Source organism: Lissotriton helveticus, chromosome 1_1 (genome assembly GCF_964261635.1).
Source record: "Lissotriton helveticus chromosome 1_1, aLisHel1.1, whole genome shotgun sequence".
NCBI classification, from domain to species: Eukaryota; Metazoa; Chordata; class Amphibia; order Caudata; family Salamandridae; genus Lissotriton; species Lissotriton helveticus.
The window spans coordinates 861,717,357-861,737,454 of record NC_136057.1 but is presented as its reverse complement, the minus strand read 5'-3'; the positions used below and the strand labels follow the sequence as shown (position 1 = coordinate 861,737,454).

Genomic DNA, 20,098 nt, shown 5'->3' with positions numbered 1-20,098 from the left:
GCGCTTCCGTGGCGATGCGACCCGCCGTGATGCGATGAAGATCTGGTGCAATGAAACAGAATGGAGTCTTCTGCTTCATGCGACAACGATGCGTGCATGCCTGACGGCTGTGCGGCGACTCAACGATTCTTCTGAGCTGCGACAGGCCCTGCGACGGGCTTCTCCGGTGATGCGATGGAGGCTGCTCCGACGGCGACACGCTTCTCCGGTGATGCGAGGCACTTTGGTGATGTGATGCGACGACAAAGTCTACACACAAGTCCGGTGATGCGACGGCGTCTGCAGCGATTTGGCGACACTCTTCTCTGGCGATGCGAGGCGCTTCTGCGATGCGATGCAACAGCGGCGACCACAGCAGCTGCGTCACGCTTCTTCTTCGTGAGTCGCGCTTTCAGCTCCTTGCGACAGGCAGTTCCTCAGAAGGCCCAGCACAACAGTAGGCACTTCAAAAAAACTCAGGGGAGCTGGTTGGTGAAGTCTGTTGTTATCTCTGAGACTTCAGCAGGAGGCAAGCTCGATTTCCAAGCCCTTGGAGATCCTTTACAAGTTAATAAAAGTAGCACAAAGTTCCTTTCTCCTTTCTTTGGTAGTCAGGCAACCACTGCCGGCCAATCCTCCAAGCAGCACTCATCTTAAGGATAGTCTCCTCCTTCAGTTTCTCTCTGGTTCCTCTCCTCAGCAAAGGTTCTTCTTGTTTCCCAAAATTCATCTAAAGTTCTGGGGTTTGAGTCCCCTCTTTTATACTCATTTTCCTTTGTACTCTGAAGGCAGAGAGGTACTTGCTAAGTCCAAACCAGTTCTGGGAAGTCGTGGAGCACTTTGTTAACAAGACTCCTTCTTTCCTTTCATAGTGTAGGCCAGGGACATAAGACGCACCGCAGGAGGTGGAGCCAGCATTGTGGAGGGAAGGCACAGCCTTATTCAGGTCCCAGGTGAAAATCCTCCCCCCCATTTACATGCAGATCTCTCTATTCAGCCCTGTGCTGACTCACCCCATCTCCTGGAATCCCCCAGCTCATGTCACTCAACTCCAGACAAGGAATACACAACCTAGCAGAGGCAGGCTTGGACAGTTAGGCAAGAAAATACCGGCTATTTAAAAGTGGTATTTTCAAACACGGAATGTTAAAATGGACAACACAAAAATATGTATTTTATCATTCTGAGTTCAGGCATACTATACTGGTGGGTGCACTTGCCCAGTCAGCATGGCAGTACCAGACTGCCACAGGCTCTGCAATGGGAGACCTAAGACACACTTTTGCAGGCTGCTTTAATGGGTGGCACAACCAGTGCTGCAAGCCCACCAGCAGCATTTGATTTACAAGCCCTGGGCACATGCGGTGCACTGTACTAGGGTCTGACAAGTAAACCAAACCAGCCAATCATGAAGTCACTAATCCATACATCAATTTATAATAGGGAGAGCATATGGACGTTTAGCACTATCAGCAGTGGTAAAGTGCTCGAAGTCATAAAACCAACAAAAACAGGTCAGACAAAATAGGAGGAGGAAGGCAAAAAGTTCAGGGGTGACCCGGCAAGAAAAGGGCCAAGTCCAACAGGTTAGATAAGAAGATCGCAGAATAATCTCGAGGAGGAAGAGTGTGTCAGAGAGGGGTGCTACGCATTTGTCGGTATTCTAGAGATGTCATCTACCCTGCCCTTATTCCTGTCCTGAAGTCTTTGTCGCCTGATCTATCCTGGGGGACCCTTACCAGCCCTTTGGCGAGTGGGTTGGTCTTCACACTATCCTTGGAAATTATATTTTCATGCTATTTGCAGATGTTCTTTCCTCTCTGTCTTCTCCCTTTCTGAACATTGATCATTGCAAGAGTCCAAAGTATATGTTTGATGATTTGATCGAATCTGCTCTCCTAAGAATGATGGTGATTGCACTGTGTATTTGAAATGGTTCACATGCGCTTGAAATTTAAATAAAGATTTAAAACGTTTCAGAGTCTGTGGTCATTTACATTGTTTAAAAGAACAGATAGTTTTAGGTCATTTTCACCATCAACTAGTTCAACTAATGGTCCATTGACCAGAGGAAAGAACTTTTTGATCAGTTAAAGGATAGTTAGGAATATTAAATAACTAATCCTGAATACTGTGGATTTATAAACTTGACAACCAGCGGTTTGATCTACTTGTGAGTTTATGGGCCCAGGTGAGTATATGGTAGTGGAGTATCTGTTGTTAAACCGCTGGATCAGCGTGACTGGTCGGCGGAAGCGGCGGAATCTGGCTCCCGGTCCCAAACCCTAGCGGCCTGCGGAGCTCGAGCCCTGGAGGGCTAGCGAGGGCTGACGGTCCCCCAGGCGAGAGTGTTCCGGCCTTGGTGACGCCTGGCGGCCATATGTGGATCGGGGCAGACACAGCGAGCATACGCGGTGGACTCACCCGCTGAGCGGTGATTCCGGAGGCACAACTGACCTATGAGCAGGATACCCTCGATAGGGGCTACTATGCGAGGCCCCAGCTTGGAGAGGAGGACAATGCTGCGGCGGTGAGGTGGAGGCGGGGCTAAGGTGCCTGCTACTCCTGGGTACTCGACCTTCCTCCCGCCCTGTGCAGCGCCTCCGCCTGCTCAGGGGCTTGAGGGGAGAGGAGTGCTGATCTGCCTGGTATCTCTGCGGAACTCGGACTTGGCCGGTGGACCTGGGGTTGTGCTGCTAGCACCGCTGGAGAGGCCGTGGGAGGGCGGGACTGGTCAGTGCGCGCACTCCTCTTGAAGAATTGACTCATCCGCGCCCACCACAGGAGAGAGGCCACGTGGGGCTTTGGCCTGACTGATTTGTGAGGGCTGTGTTCCAGGAGGTGAGGAGGGGGGGGGGGGGGGGGGAAGACAGCAGCACCTGCGGCTCCAGGGAAATCCTGCTAGGGCCCCATTGGTGATATTGCTGGGGGAGGGGCGGTCCTTCTGTGGCCCGTCAGATTGAATCTGCCCAGAAGTAGAAACATTGTGGGGCCTGGATATACAGCGGTGAATCATCCAGCCGCGATTACCCCTGCCCCGTCCTAGTCTACAGCTCTCTACGCCAGCCGCCAAGGAGAGGCGGTCCTGTTGAGTCTCACGGGAACCCCAGTGGAATGAGGTTACCCTTCTCTAGCTGTGAACTTTTGCTCTAATTCCTACCCCGAGTCGAGCTGCTGGTCTGGATTCTGCTGTGATGGGCCTGCCTGGTGGGAGCGGGGAGCCACAGTCCATTGACACCCCCTTTCTTGCTTTCTCCTATGAGCAGGACGCTCGGGACATTGACTCTTGTTACAGTTCATGATTTTGTTTTATTTCTCAAGGGGTTTTTGTTGTTCTTGTTATTGGGGCCTCCTCTCCCTTGCAATGTTCCTGGTGAACTGGGCATGCTAGGGCTGCGCTTCTACGTCAAGGGCGTTGCATATGGGGTTCGGGGGGGGGGGGGCCTCCCTCTCGGGGCCACCTTAGCTCTATTGTACAGATCGCACTGAACAGCGCTCCCCTCGCCTACTTAAATAAATGAGCGTTAATATTTTGACACTGAATGTGAAGGGGCTTAATAACCCCATCAAGCGGAGAGCTATTCTGTCCTATCTTGAGAACTCCAGCGCCCACCTCTGCTTGCTGCAAGAAACTCTTCTGCTGTCCGGTGATACACATCGGGTGCACTCCAAAGCCTTTCCACAGCAGTACTTTTCCTCTCTCCCCGTTAAAAAGGCTGGGGTTGCCATCCTTGTAGCTCGCTCATTTCCGGGCAAGGTGAGTGCCAAGATTTCGGAGACTAAGGGACGTCTCTTGGCCCTCTCGGTGACGGTGGGCGGCCACGCCTTGACTATCACTACTATTTATGCCCCGAACGAAGGACTTGAGGGATTCATACATAAGGCACTTGGGGACTAGGGGGCATGTGTATGAAGCCCATTTCCCGTTCGCAAACGGGGCGATTCTCAGAATCAGCCTGTTTGCGAACGGGAAAAAGCCTTTTTTGGATGTATCATCTCAAAAGGCCCTTGCAAAATATTGAATCGCAAAATTTGCGATTCCCTATTTTGCGAATGCGATTCCTTAAATGAGATGTAGAAAGCACCCAAGTTGTGCGATCTCTCTTATGAAATCGCAAATTACCACCAACTTTAAGTTGGTAGTAATTTGCGATTTCTTTGAAAAATTCACTTTTTGGCATTTTTCAAGGTGCCATGTGCCGCGCATACATGCCCTTAGGGCATGTATGAGCGCCACATGTCCACACATGCTCATTTCAGGGGTGCAACAGGGTGTCCTTATGACACCCTTGCACCCTTGAAATTGCATTCTCAATTTGCAATTCTCCAATTGGTAATCGCAAATTGAGAATGTCTTCCCATTTATTCCTATGTGCCTCCTACCAAATCCTACATACATTGCATTTTGCGATTCTCTAATGGCGATTCTCTAAAAATCGCAATTTGCGAATCACAAAAGTCTGTTTTGATACATATCCTACTTGATGTCTACACTCGACTAACCAATCCTTATGGGGGTGGGGGGGGTCTTGAATATAGTGTTTGACACCCAGCTAGACCACTCCGCGCAGAGGCAGTGGCAGACAGGGGCCCTCTCTGACACTTCCCGCCAGTGGTTGCAGGACATAGGGCTGGTAGACCTGTGGAGGCACCTCCTCCCTCACACACAAGACTATACTTTTTACTTACATGCCCAGAAGACCTATGCCAGACTGGATTATTCCCGGACGACCCACTCTTTCCTTCAGACTGCACAGTCTTCTGAAATCGCATTTCAGGCACTCAGACCCTCTCAAACCACGCGGCCCCCACCGCTACCCTGTTGTTCACCCCACCTCCTGCCCATCCTATTCCTGGAGGCTTAGGGACACACTCCTACACCGCCCTGAAGTAGTGATGCACCTCACCATCACACTGAATGACTATTTAGCTATTAATGACACTCAGGGCACATCAATTGTCACCCTCTGGGAAAGTCTAAAGCTGGTAGCGTGAGGGGACTTCATCACCACATCTGCAGCGGACAATAGAACCCGTAGGGATAAAAAGGGACAAACTCTTCCAACAAGTAATGGAACTGGAGGGTATTCATAAAAGGGCGGGAGCCCCCCGCATTTGACGGAAACTCACAGCGGCGCGGGCATAGCTGGCCAGCCTTGATCTAGATAGGGCGGAATTTGCAGCTCCCCGATAGAAGCACACCTTTTACACGGGGGGAAAAGTGCGGTTGTTTATTGGCTCACAAGTTGCGCGGGCAGCGACAGGCGTCGGCGGTCCCCCTTCTCCTGGTTGATGGAGGTGCGGAGATCACTCGGGAACACGATATCGCCAACGCCTTCAGGGACTTTTACGGGACCCTCTACTCTGCCAATCTCACAATCTTCCACGTATTGCCAGGGCTTGATGCATTCTAAGCGAACACCTAAACAGGCTGCTACCATAGATAGCACTATCAGGATTGAGGAGGTTCTCAGCCATTGCCAGTCTTAAACTCCTTAAGTCTCTTTGACCAGACGGCTTCACTCCCATCTTCTATAAGACCTTCTGCCATATTTTAGCTTAGATATTAACCTGGCTTTTTAATGCAATAGATGATACAACAGATTTGCCACCCATGATGCTCTTGCAAGGATAGTGGTATTGCCCTAGCCAGGGAAAGACAGCAGATACTGTGCTTCGTACAGGCCGATCTCCCATGGTCAATTCTAAGGTACCACATCATAATTCCTCCCAGTCTCAACTTTCCTACACAGCATGCTGGGACAATCCAATATGGTGACTTCAAGTTTCCTGTGGAACAAGCTATCCTCAGAGACTCCACTCTGCCCCTAGCCAACACAGTTGCCCGATTCCTTTCCCCAAAACTTTAAAGGCGATCCCCACCTGTGTTGGCTTTAGAGATGTGGTCCAAAGTCTTTATTTCAGTGGGCCTGTGCTGCCACCACCCAGGTGCACAGTGGCAGGCTAATTAACAGGTGCAGATTTCTTACCCACCCCTTACTTTTCCAGGAACTGGGTCAAGCACTGTTAAGGAATGTATGTGGTATGTTTGGGGCTGTACATTAATACTCTGAATGCAGTAACCTAGAGGACGTTTTTTCCCCCAAGGATGGCATATAGGTAGGGCAGTCTTTGGCAGGCAATAGGTGTGAACGCTTCTTAAGCAATTATTAGAGGGAAAGTGTACATTAGGGCATATTTCACCTATAATGTGGAACATAGTGCAATCACCACAGATCCTCAGTAGGCACTACATTATGAATGCCAATCACGTTACAAGGAATACCCCAGGTCAGTGCCAATCCCTGAAGAGTCCCTCCTGCGACAGGCTACATGGGTGCAGGTGGTGCAAGACTGCAGTGTTACATGTGCAGCCAATGCAGGTGTGCATAAGTGTGTGTTCAATGCTCCTGTGTAACCAGCCCAGTAAAGGTCCAATGCAAAAAATCCTGGGGGCCTAAATGGGTGGAACTCAATTTGCTACATCACTCCAGATGAGTTAGATTCTAGATATTGTGAGTATTTATTTATTGAAGAGTTTTATAGAGCGTTAACCCGACCCGAAGGTATCGGAGCGCTTCACAGCATGAGTAAAAACACACCGTTTGGCAGTCGTCCACATATTGATTCATGAACCAATTGTTAGTCTCGGCGCACTGAACAAGTGCAGGAAAGAAAGACACAGAATCACAATATTGAGCACATTGATTTGAGCCTAGCCTCCTTTAGGGAGGGGGGGAGGGGGAAGATGGAGGAGCCAGGAAGGGGATGAGGTAGATGTCTTAGTGACGAAGTGTCCGAGACCTGCAATGTGCAAACGTAAGCATTTTGGCAGCGGCTATCCATTTGGGAGAGAACGGTTGAGGAAGAGGTCTTTTAGCTGCCTTTTGAATTGTATAAAGGAGGAGGTCGTCCTGATATGGACTAGGATGGAGTTCCAGATTTTGGGCGCATTTCCAGAGAAGGATCGAGAAGCGTTTTTTTTGTTTGCTGATTTTTGGCGGGATGAAGAGTAGACTGTTAGAACTTCTGAGGCTCCTTGAGTGGAAAGTTAAAGTCCAATCAGTACCAGGAGGGGCCCAGGCCGAGTTTTTCTTTATAGGTTCAACTATAGGAAGGTCTGAACATTTCGCTTACCCGACCTTAACTGATTTGCTTAATTTGTCAATTTAAAGCCCGTTGATACATTCATCAATAATTTGCCTTCTGTCTCGCTGCCGTGCATGTGTTGGTACAGTTTATAATACATTTAAACCTTCTCGATAGGTTAAAAATAGGACTGGTTTTCCAACCACACAAAAATATAAGCTACTGTGTTGATGGTCAGAGTTCATAAGCAGAATAATAACTAATAAGCATCAACGCTTGTATGATCTTGATTGTTGTGTTCTTCAGTTCAGATTTTATTTGCAACGCCCAGCCAACACGTGTTTCGTCAGGGTGGTACACCCACGACTTCGTCAGGGCTCTAAAATGTACAATGGCTGCATGTTACATACATGTACCTGCACCATACACATTACAAACTCATTTATTTTTATCACAATAAAGTACTAAGGGGTTAGTGTCAGTCTACAATTCAGACTTGTGGAAAGGGGTATTACAAGAAAGTATCATTTAGCCCGGCCCATAGATAAGCCATACCATATCACCATAAGTGACGTGCGTTCTCTGTATCTTAATTTCGCCAGCATGCACGTTAATAATTATCATCATAAAACTCATCTAATTAGACAGATGTGCACTTCAACACAGTCACCACATCTTGTCCGTGACCCAATGGACACCCAAGTAAAAATGACCTTGTAGAAAGGAAAGTATAAAAGAAAAAAACCTAAAATGCGATGTTAAAGGGTTTAGCACAATTGTGCTTCTTACCCAAATGGGCAGTGGTGTTTCAGTTAATGTTGCGAGATCTCTACGCTGTAGGGGATATCAATACATTGACCAAATAAGTACTAAGTTTATGCATATCATGTGGTATAAGCCGTTAAAATTATACCCAAATGCCTGAGGAGAGCACCTCACCTCTCCGCAGTTTGTACTTCCGTCCCGGCTGTCAGGTTCAAACAGAGTAAAAATCAGCACTGCGTATATCCAGCAGCTTGCGTTCAGTATGGTGTCCTTATGCTGTAAGGCACTGGGGAAGGAGAAGGACGTAACTGCTGTTACCCTTAATACCTGATCATGGCACTAAATGCACCCGATTACATTAACTTGAACCACTAATGTATTGTCTGTATTTCACCTTCTGTTTACTTGCCGGTTACAGTTATACATTGCAACAAGTCTATGCCAGGTTAAAATTATAATGATTATTCCTACGATGCCACTCATCTATAAAAGTCTCAAGTGGATGTGGAGTGAAAGAGGGAATGGATTCAGTGAATATATTGTATATTGGGGTCGATTTATCGATGATTGTCTGCTGCTATGGTCTGGTACAGAATTACAATTGCAGGAGTTCTTTGTATATCTGAATACAAATACATTGGGCGTACAATTGATATACACTTGGAGTAGGAAAAGTATTGTTTTCCTAGATGTGTAGATATTTGTACGAGACAACTCAATACACAGCAGACTATATCGTAAAACCACAGCTTGCAATTCGGTACTTCATGCCTCAAGTGCGCACCCAGATCACCAAATCAGAGCCATCCCATTTGGAGAATTTACGAGGGCCAGGCGTAATTGCAGCACTGAAAAAGACTTCCTTTGCAATCTGGACAGTATGAAAGAGAGATATACAGCCAGAGGCTACCCACGTAATATTCTAGAGGCAGCCTCTACACGCATACAGCGAGTGACACAAAGGGAGACACTGATGGATAAGACTGCAAGTCCCACCACTAGCCAACCAGTGAGACTGATTACAAGCTTTAATCAGCAAGCAGCTCTGGTTAGTAAATTGATGCACAAACACTGGCATGTTTTAAGGGCAGACAAGTCATTAGAGGAATTTACACCAAAAAGACCCATGATCACTTACAGAAGGGCAGTACGAGGCGTAACTGACTCCAGGAAAGTTCAATAAAGAAGTTTCAAAATCTCGAGTTTGCTGTGTTTTATTTTGAAAGTCTCATTCTCATATTTATCATGTGTAACATCAAACAGTTCATTTGGATCGATGTAATCCAGGTTAATCGAAAATGCTCCAATGCATTTCGGACTCGAAGAGTCCTTTCTCAAGGAGCGCTGCAAAGAGGAACAAAAAAATACAACTCAAATCATCGATCCAAATGAACTGTTTGATGTTACACATGATAAATATGAGAATGAGACTTTCAAAATAAAACACAGCAAACTCGAGATTTTGAAACTTCTTTATTGAACTTTCCTGGAGTCAGTTACGCCTCGTTCTGAACCTTACAAGTGTGCCCAACCAACATGGATGCGCCTACGCTTTAGTAGCGCACTTAACACATTCAACTATTTAGACGCATTCGGACAGTTGCGTCACCTGTAGGAGCACCGTTATCTTCTTTAACAAAATCCAACCATTTTGAATTGAACTTTTTTCAAATATACGCAGTGCGCCGCACCAACCTCCTTGTTTCACTTACAGAAGGGGCAACACATTGAGGAATATTCTGAGCCCAACCATGCCAACTGCTGTGAAAAACCCGAACTGGTTATCAAGACACACTATGGGCTTCCACAAGTGTGGCACCTGTGGAGCGTGTAAATGGGCGTTAAATAACATTACAGAATTCTATGGTCCAAATGGGAAAAGGTATTGCATTAGACAAAATATAAACTGCCTAACTAAATTTGTGGTCTATATTGTGACCTGTAGGTGCATGAAGCAATATGTTGGGAGCACTATACGGTTTTTGAAAGACCGCATAAGTGAACACGCTAGGGCATTAAAACAGGGGGATGCGCGATATCCCATGGCTATACATGCCATGTCTTGTGCAAAACAGGGACCTTACAAACAGTTCAGCTTTTTTGGAATACAAATGGTTGCACCAGATAAAAGGGGAGGCAACAGAGAATTAGCATTGCGCAGAGCAGAGGCAACTTGGATAATGTGATTGGATGCAGTACAACAGGGCTTGAACTCCGATCGTGAACTGCAATTTTTTCTGGGTGATTAAGATGTCATACACTGTATATTCTATTAGATTCTCTACAGAACAAGAAGATATTCTGCCATATAGTGGAAATTGTAACATCCACTAACTGTGACAGTGTTTGTCAATCCAGAGTGTAACCTGTAACTTATGTCCAACATATGTAATAGCAAAACAGTGGCTTTACAATAGCATGATGATGTCACATTGATAATGCACGTGGCCATATTAGAACTACATGGGATATATCGTTTCAACCAGGAGATCACCTTTCCTCTCCTCCTCCAGATCACCACATCTGTTTCCAACTTGATCATTCATTTACTATTCTTTTTTCATCATTTACGGGATTGGCCCACTTGTGATCGAATTTGCATAAGTAGGGACATATAATAACTTTTCCTCTCCTAAGATCAACATATGGACTCTTGATGCCAATTGTAAGCCTAGATAATCAACTGTGACTGCAACTGGTATCAATTTAGATATGATTATAATTTTAGCATTTTGAAATTATGTGCACTTTTGAGCGATTGGATAATTTTTATATAAAGGGGAACACGTATTCACAGTAGCAGTTCAATTGCATAAAACTGCGGGGGTGTCTTAAAACATCTAGCAGCTACAGCGTTTATCCCCTTCCGGTGGGCCAAATTTTTGCCTCTTCCGGTGTGGGGTGATCGCTCTAGCTTCCATTTTTGATAAAGGACGCGTGTAATGCACTTCCGCATTCATACGCGAGGACGCGAGCCAGCAGCAGTACTGGAGCTGCGGCGTCCACTTCGGATATTGATCGTGTACACACGAACGGGTAAGGGGGTGTTGCACCAGTCGTAACGGGGTTGGACGGATAATGGAGCTGTTTATGCAACGTAAATGTAAGATTATATAGAACGTGGGTTTTGCCGTATCTGGGCATGAAGGCACACTAAGGTTTCCGATATCCTCATGGTTACACATTGAGGAATCGGGCCACTCCATGACATAATTATTGCACAAATTGAATAAATTATTGATAGATGAACATTGTAATTTGGATTTAAATTTTGAAATTTGCCATCATGTAATTTATAAGTTCGGGCAAGAATGATGGCCATAAGGTATATGTGTACATTGATTGAGGATAATATGCGGGCTTATGCGTGTTTGCACTTAAGTTTAAAATATATAAATGAGACTTTTATAGATGAGTGGCATCGTAGGAATAACCATTATAATTTTAACCTGGCATAGACTTGTTGCAATGTATAACTGTAACCGGCAAGTAAACAGAAGGTGAAATACAGACAATACATTAGTGGTTCAAGTTAATGTAATCGGGTGTATTTAGTGCCATGATCAGGTATTCAGGGTAACAGCAGTTACGTCCTTCTCCTTCCCCAGTGCCTTACAGCATAAGGACACCATACTGAACGCAAGCTGCTGGATATACGCAGTGTTGATTTTTACTCTGTTTGAACCTGACAGCCGAAACGGAAGTACAACCGGCGGAGAGGTGAGGTGCTCTCCTCAGGCATTTGGGTATAATTTTAACGGCTTATACCACATGATATGCATAAACTTAGTACTTATTTGGTCAATGTATTGATATCCCCTACAGCGTAGAGATCTCGCAACATTAACTGAAACACCACTGCCCATTTGGGTAAGAAGCACAATTGTGCTAAACCCTTTAACATCGCATTTTAGGTTTTTTTCTTTTATACTTTCCTTTTTACGAGGTCCTTTTTACTTGGGTGTCCATTGGGTCACGGACAAGATTTGGTGACTGTGTTGAAGTGCACATCTGTCTAATTAGATGAGTTTTATGATGATAATTATTAACGTGCATGCTGGCGAAATTAAGATACAGAGAACGCACGTCACTTATGGTGATATGGTATGGCTTATCTATGAGCCGGGCTAAATTATACTTTCTTGTAATACCCCTATCCTCAAGTCTGAATTGTAGACTCACACTAACCCCTAAGTACTTTATTGTGATAAAAATGAGTTTGTAATGTGTATGGTGCAGGTACATGTATGTAACATGCAGCCATTGTACATTTTAGAGCCCTGACGAAGTCGTGGGTGTACCACCCTGACGAAACACGTGTTGGCTGGGCGTTGCAAATTAAATCTGAACTGAAGAACACAACAATCAAGATCATATCAACGTTATTGACTTTGTGCTATATTGTGCATGGTTTGCCTGTCAACACTGTACAGTATAATAATTGACGTGTGCACAGATCCCATGTTGTATTGTATCTAAGGGCCTAGGTCCACTTGGGGGTTTCAGGCTAATCCTCCTTTCTGAGGCACCGTCGTGAATTGAGTGCTAAAGACTAAAATACGTGACACACGGCAGGCGCCATAGCTGGTCGGTCTCTTCAATTAGCCTTGTCGTTTGTTGCAGCATCAACGCTTGTGTTCGACTAATCAAGACAGAGACTGCAATTCGTTCACTGGGCAAGTGACATTGCTCTGAATTTTTTTTATGGAGAGTAAGATTTTCATTCTTAATCTAAGCAGCCACTTGAGGTGACATTTTACATGCTATTTCTCAGTTAAAGAAGTTTTTAAAATGGTGGTTCTGGTTAGAACATAATTTCAAAAACATGGATAAGTTCCTAAGAGAACAAAAAGTCATATTCTTAGGAGGAATTAATTGATAATATTTTAGAAATCATGCACACTACTCACCTCTGATGTCGCAGCATCAAAACCTCCACTTACGGAACCATCACAATCTTCACATGAGAAATGCCGATCCTTAAACACAGTACTGGAAATACAAGAATCCCCCAAAATGCATCTGGTTACTGGTGCACAAACCCGTTATAAATATTTTTTCAGCTTGAAATGGCCTATGTACATCCATTTTATATTTTGTACAGGTCTGCTATTTTTTGACCACTGGCTAACCTTGGGATTCAGAATGAACCACGATACTGGACTTTGAGTGGAAACCTGCCCCTAGCCAAGGTTCCACCTTAACAAAACCGTGGCCTACCCTGAATGTCGTCGGACTTCTGAGTGCTGCCTCGTACTCGTCCATTTAACCACTGCGTGGAGAAAGTTACACTGTAAACAAACAGAGACTACTTTAAATATAATTGTTTAATTACTCCTGCCATTGCTCACACTTCGAGTTGCTAATAAATGGCTATCGATTTTGCCTGCAGTAGGCACAATTACATTTTAAATAACCAATTGAAATACACGAAAATGGAAAGTTAAATGTTAGCATTTTTCTTCTTTCTTCTACAGTACATTTATTTTAGTTTGACACTTAATGCTGGTGGCCAGATTGTTTAATGTACTCCTCCTGACTGGCAGAACGGAGGGAGGCATTGACAGGGAAAACAGAACATTATTTAACTAAATGCACAATTCATTGACGTCAGTATATACCATGCAGAGATTTAGACATTTGTTCCAACAACCAACATGCAACAGTAGTACACATGGAAGTCTACACAACCAGTAGGTCAGACCTACCCCCTCTCCACCATACACACAATTCACTGAAGCATTGTAGAAACACGCAAAAACAAAATTAAATACATGTAAAATGCTTCATACTAACTGGTGAGAAAAGAGGAAACTTCGCTCTTATATTTTTAGATATGTTGCGCACTATTCAACAGAGGGCAGAACCATGTTTCACCACTTCAATGTGTTTACTTCTTTTTAAACTACTGCAGTTCTATTTCCTTGACATAAATAAATTATAGACTTTCTTGCTGGTTTGTATGGTCAATATTTAGTGCACTGTTGAATCACTTTCATATTACTCTGTAACGTTTTCTGCACTTTAGAAGCATAATCAGAGCGAAATGTGTTAACACTCATTAGAATATTGCAATTATATATAGAAAAACCTTACCAACCGGATTTCTTCATTGCATCAAGAAGAAGCTTCGCATATGGACCTGAAAAAAGTTCATTGAATAAAAATAGATGATCTATGTGGCACATCTCAGTATTGGATTGTCAAATATTATTTAAAATACATTTGTTGCAGATTCAATTGCCAGGTTACATTAAGACTGAACTAAATCGGAAAATAAAGGATCAGAAAACGTGTTAATTTCTACAAAAGTAAAGCTCAACTTATATGTGAAATGTATTGTTTACAGCAAGAGCGTTAGCTTCTGAGCTGCTGCTGTTCCATCAGAGAGGATCAGGGTCCCTCAATTTGAGGCCTTGGACCATATGTACAAAGTGTAGGGATTGAGAGTTCCTAATTGCGATTCGAGCCGAATCACAATTAGGAAATCGCAATTTCTAATATACGAAAACATACAAGTCTTATATAGCGATTTCTAGTGGGTCACAAATCAGCATATCTAATATATATTAGTGCGGTAGGTCACAGTTTGCAACGCACTAAGAATAGCAGCCATCACAGGTATGGTGTCCTGCTAGGGTCAGCAGACCACCACCGTGATGGCTTTTAAATAAAAAAAAGAAAATTTAACTTCTCAGTTTCTTTTTCCATAGAATAGGCAGGGGCCCGTGGGACCATTGCCTGCTCTTAGAAAATATATTTTTCTAACATTATCAAAGGGGATTAGATCCCGTGGGGACCTCTTCCCATTTGCAAATGGTTACTTCCTTCTTGGAGGGGGTCGGTAAAAAAAAAAAACAAAAAAAAAAATGTATTGCAACCGTAATTCGGTTCCAAACATGAATACATACTACTGCGATTCTGAATTTGGAATAGAGGCCTTAAACACGCTCCTTCCAAATACCAAATTGCAATTCAAGTTATCAAACTGCAATTTGTCATACGTACATTAGAAATTGCTTTTTTGAAGTCGCAAATGGGACAATTCTGTGAATCTGCCTGTTTCCAACCATAAAAGCTTTTGTACATTCGCTCCTCAGCTATTTATGGTTCTCTGGCTTTGAACGAAAAATTTGGTTTGACACACATAGCCTTTACATGGGAAGTTGAGGAGCAAGATGGAGGTACTTGCTCTCACTTGTACCTTTACATTAAGAAAGGAGGACTGAGCAGGTTATCATTTTCCACAGAGCCTATTCATTCAAATGTTGCTAAGGAGATAATCAATAAAATGAATCTTGTAATGAAACTTTGGGGCAGTTTGTTCACATTGAACAGACTTAATTTGAGAACTCGGACAAGGCCGGCTGGCCATTTCAATTGAAAATTGCTGCATGATCCTCAGTCTACATACTATACTTCAATTAGGGTTAGTGATGGATACACCCTTGCACCTAGAAAACTCAAACTGAAAGTTGTGGTAGGTTATTCTATGAAATGAACTCCATCAGGTCAATTCTCCTTAGTTGTGCTTATTAAAAACACCTATCATCAATAGCCTTCTCGTAAGGCCACAAAACATTTTTATATCCTATTTTTTTTTTTATTCCATCTCACATGTGAGAAAACTCATTCTGTCTCCCTGGTGCACAGGGAGGTGACAGAGCTTACGCTTCGTCAGACAGAGGCGAGATGGATCAGCAGATTGAGGACCCTGGAGAAGGGTATAAATGTGGAAAGTGAATTGCATTACTTTCTTTGATTGTCACTTTAGGAGATATTCAAGCTAATTTGTTTTTTATTAGAAAACCGATAGGACATCATATCGGAAATAGTTTCAATAACAACGGTAAGTCTATAATGTTTAAAGAGACTTCTGGGCGATGAATTTCTAAATGCGGAGTATAGGCGAAATGTGTTTCAATATGGTAGCTTATATTGCCCCTTTATGAGAAAGTGGATTACACTGGATTGTATGTTGTCTGTGGTTTATGGTGATGTGTGCTTTGGAAGTTACATTGATCCGAGACATGCATTGTATACTGTTGGAGAATAGCCACTTTAAGATGGTGATCACAATTTGAATCAGGAAAAGTTCATTTTAAGTAGAGGAGAATCGCTAAAACTTGGACGACACATTGCAAATATTAATATGGTTTCTGGAATAGAGTAACTGGGAAATTAAAGCGGTCTAGTATGGGCGATTAGATGCATTTCTCAGTTAAATAAAAATGATTGGGTGATTACATAATTTTTAGGATGATGCCACTTCTTTTGTTGGTATAACAATTGTGGATTATCCACTACAGAATGGCACAGATGGATTTGAGGCTTCCTTGCCCGTTTTAGTTGCGATAATTAAAGGAGAACATTGGTGATTTATGAAGAAAGGTACGGGTGTGGTTTTGATGGATTAGACCTATGAATGTGGAGGTGCTTTAGTTTAAATTGGGTCGAACGCAGAATATTTGCTGTTTGATACCAGCTGACTTGTTTACACGTGGGGATGCTTGTTCTAGAGCGGTATGGACAGGGAGATGTTTAGTTGCTTGAATATGGCTGAATTTTCGTGAAAAAATTACTTTAGTGCATTCAGCCACACTATTCATAGCCTGTGGGACAATTTTTGTCTTTGGGAATTTCGGCCACTCTATAAGACTTCTGTTTATGTTAGTTAGGTCAGATTTCTGGTTTAACAGCTTTGTAATGCATCCTTGATTAAAGTTACCATGAGAGCCTCCAGAGTGGAAAAGTGGAGCGAATTAAAAGTTCATAATTTGAGCCGGTGTTTTCCGTGCTAGGCACCAGCACGTAATTGTCAATACCACATGGTGGCGCTGTTTGTCTAATTTAGAGATGGGCACAACAGTTGTTTAACAATTCAATATACCTTAAAATGAATAACACCTGCCACCCAACCCATTATTACAGCTTTGGATAGCCTGGAGGAGTCTGAGTGTGATGGTTAGTAGATGTGTTGGTACTGGCCCCCAAGTTTTGGTGTGCCAGTTTAGCTCACTGTTGGAAAATGAGGCAGCATCTGTGAGGCCTGCACAAATAACATGACTACATTTGTCCTTCACTGGGAACCAAATACCCAATTGTAGCGCCTGACTCTCAGAGGGTAGCGTTGCAGAGCAGTCTGAGGCTTACTCAAGGGAGGTGGTGTGGGCTAGTAATCGCCATTTGCAGGTGCGCAAAAATAACACTCAATAATAGCTTTATAAAAGTAAGAGTACATTTATTAAACACACACACTACGCAATACTATGTACCAATTAACAAATATACATAAGCTGTTGGAATTACTTTGTGACATTGCATAACATCTCCTTCCCTCCCGCAAGGGGGGTGGGGTCTAGTACCACCACTCCCATGTATGCACATCATCTTGCCTCCAATGCAGGTAGTGGATCATAACCTGGAGCAAGGGCCCTGCGCACTAGCACCATCCCAGTGCGACCCACCCCAGTACTTTCACCAGCATTTAAAATAGGTAACCCTGCCTTGGTGACACAACCCTGACCGAGCATTTCCTACCGACCATAAGGTATGCACCTCTATATCTTAAGGGCTAACAGTCTGGGTCCTTCACCTAAGCGCAGCAGCAAGAATACATGTTTACGCATCACTTTAGAGTGACAGTACTCATAACATTTGGATATCATTAGAATGCATTGCAATTACAGCCCCTAAAGGCATCACAGATAAAATCACAGGTTTAAGTAAATACAGTCAGACACCCTAGCAGGAATGTCTAGCCACTTAAATCCCCTTTGCTTATGACTCCACCTTAATCATGTACTTCACATTAAACACATGAATTCCAGTCCCTCTATAAAGAATAAAATTAGTGAAAGCCTTTGTGGTACAATTACACTTCTTCACCTCCAAGGGATATCCTTCTCCAGACATCCACCGCCCCAACCCTTCACTCCATGAGGCACATTTCAATTCACCCTCAGCTGAAGAACCCAAGTTCCAGTCCAGAAGGTGATAAATGCAGGCTCAGCCCTTGAGGGGTTATTCTTTCCAATCTCCAAGACACTTCGGGTGAGACTTTTCTCTTCCTGCCGGGGGGAGACTGCGCTTCTCCAGCACCTCCCCCTGCACCTTCATGTGGTGGTGACCCCGTCCTCCATTTTATTTGGCATGTATCCGAAACACTGGTTGTGCGGTGTTTACCGGTTTATTGCTTCATAACAATAAGAAAATCTGAAAAGCGACGAGTGAATCTGTCTTCTTTAATGGTTGGGATTCCCACGCACACTCTGAGCGTTTTCCGCGGCAGTTAACTTAATACCGCTGTAAACAATGGCTGACTACGTTTAACTGCATCGTCTGCCATTGTCATGCCGTTTTTATGCCAAGCAGCCAGGGCATGCCTGGACGTTTCTCTAAACGACCTTCTAGAATGATGGCCCATATATATTATTTTAAGCGCGAGCTGCACTAGCTGTGACCCTCACCACCAGCTCGAGAAGCTTACCTTAGTTTATGCATATTACCGCGCATGTACCCAGCAACCACAGTGTGGCAATGGCGGTTAATTACTTTTCCTTCACTCAGACTGATCCGTGTTTAACATTTCACTTTTAGAGATTAACGGATTTCTCCACGGACCGGCCGTTCTAGCTGGCCAAAGAATTTCACGATACTCAATCGGACATTGCTAAGTTCCCAGTAAGTGCTCCCTTGGTTTTAATTTGTTTGTGCTTTACACTGGTGAACTGTCCACATGTTGGACAGCCCATTGTAATTATGATCCTTTTACCCAATTCACAGGCTTAATATATTACATAGGAACCCTGGAAGGTCCCAAGTTCGAGGCCCAATCCGGGCCCCATACAAAGTATGTAATTTTCCACTTTAGTTCGAGTGCATCAAATGGTGTATGGTAGTGTCAGATACATTCATTACTATCGCATTACTTATAGGCGCTCCTGCTTCACCACGCGTCCTGATGAAGACCCCAGCCTGAGGTTTTGAACAACCCTTACCTTCAGGGGTCGAAACGTCGACAACCTATACTCCTTATCTTTCCAAGCATAGGACTTAATAATGGATGGTTACGGAACCTATGCTTGAGAGTATTTTGGAACCCATTGATCTGTATATAGACTGTAAAGGCTTCATTTTTCACTGTGATTATAACCTAGTCACACCACCTTTACCCGGTCCCCACTTCTACCCCCACACACCCATCCCTTCTAAATACTTCCCTTTCTGTGCACCGTGAGCGCGTTGACATACTTGAATGTATCTATTGTATATAAATGTGCTTTCTTTAAGTTGATTTATATTGTCAATGAATCAATTGCAATATTTTCTACTCTAATGTTTTGAATTTACTCATTCTACAATTAAGATGTGCAAAAATAAAAATATGCACCGAATGCATGAACCTTTTCTATTTTGAGTGACATTTGTGGTTTAGATATAAGCTAAAGTTACCCCCTAAATAAATTTGTGATTTTTTGAGATATTTGTTACTCCAAAAATATCAGACTCCGACCACTTCTACATGTACCTGATTAACTGACCCAGGTCAGAGAGTTCTTAGGGTCCACCCCGTTGTAACTCACTACCCTACGCCCCAATGGACGCACCGCGCCTGTCAACACTCCCTTTCCATCTCTTCCTTTCTCTCTCTCTCTCAACTTCTCTCTTTCTCGGTCTCTTCTTCTCTCTCATGCTTTCCCTCACTTCCTCTCTCTCTTCCTCACTCTCACATTGTTTGTCTCTCTTTTCCTCTCCCTCACATTGTTTCTTTCTCTCTTCATCGTATCTCACTCTTTCTTTCTTAATCTTTCTCTCTTCCTCTCAGTCTTTCTCTCCCTTTCTCTTCCTCTCTCTCTCTCTCTCTCTCTCCCTCTTCCTCTCTCACACTGTTTCTCTCTCTCTTCCTCTCTCTCCTCTCCCACACTGTTCCTCTCTTCCTTGTATCTCTTTCTCTCTCACTTTCACTGTGTTCCTCTCTGTCTTACTCTTTCCTTCTCTCTCTTTCGCTCTCTCTCTCTCACACCGTTTCTCTTTCGATCTTCCTTGTATCTCACTTTTACTCTCTCCTTTGCTAGACACATAATGCATTACCTTATTTTTCTTTTTGTCTTGCAGGCCGTGATTTACAAATTGTCGAGGGATGACACGCCATGGCTGTACATAGTTTTATTTGTTGTTGTTTTCTTTTAATAAAATATTTTACACACATAGTTTTATTTGTTGTTGTTTTGTTTTATTAAAATGTTTTATATGTAAATCCATA

General features: G+C 43.7%; 1 protein-coding gene across 2 annotated transcripts in view; it reads right to left on the bottom strand.

Moving 5' to 3' along the window:
• Window positions 1-20,098, bottom strand: part of ATP23 (ATP23 metallopeptidase and ATP synthase assembly factor homolog) — a 54,482-nt gene that overhangs the window by 21,542 nt on the left and 12,842 nt on the right. Inside the window, exons 2-3 of one of the 2 annotated variants that reach the window (XM_078675500.1) lie at window positions 13,930-13,975; window positions 12,744-12,825 (exon numbers count right to left, since the gene is read on the bottom strand). In XM_078675500.1, coding sequence (XP_078531626.1) covers window positions 12,744-12,825; window positions 13,930-13,975 — 128 coding nt within the window. Of the gene's footprint in view, window positions 1-12,743; window positions 12,826-13,053; window positions 13,090-13,929; window positions 13,976-20,098 lie in introns of those variants that run through there. The other variant, XM_078675510.1, reaches the window with a different exon arrangement.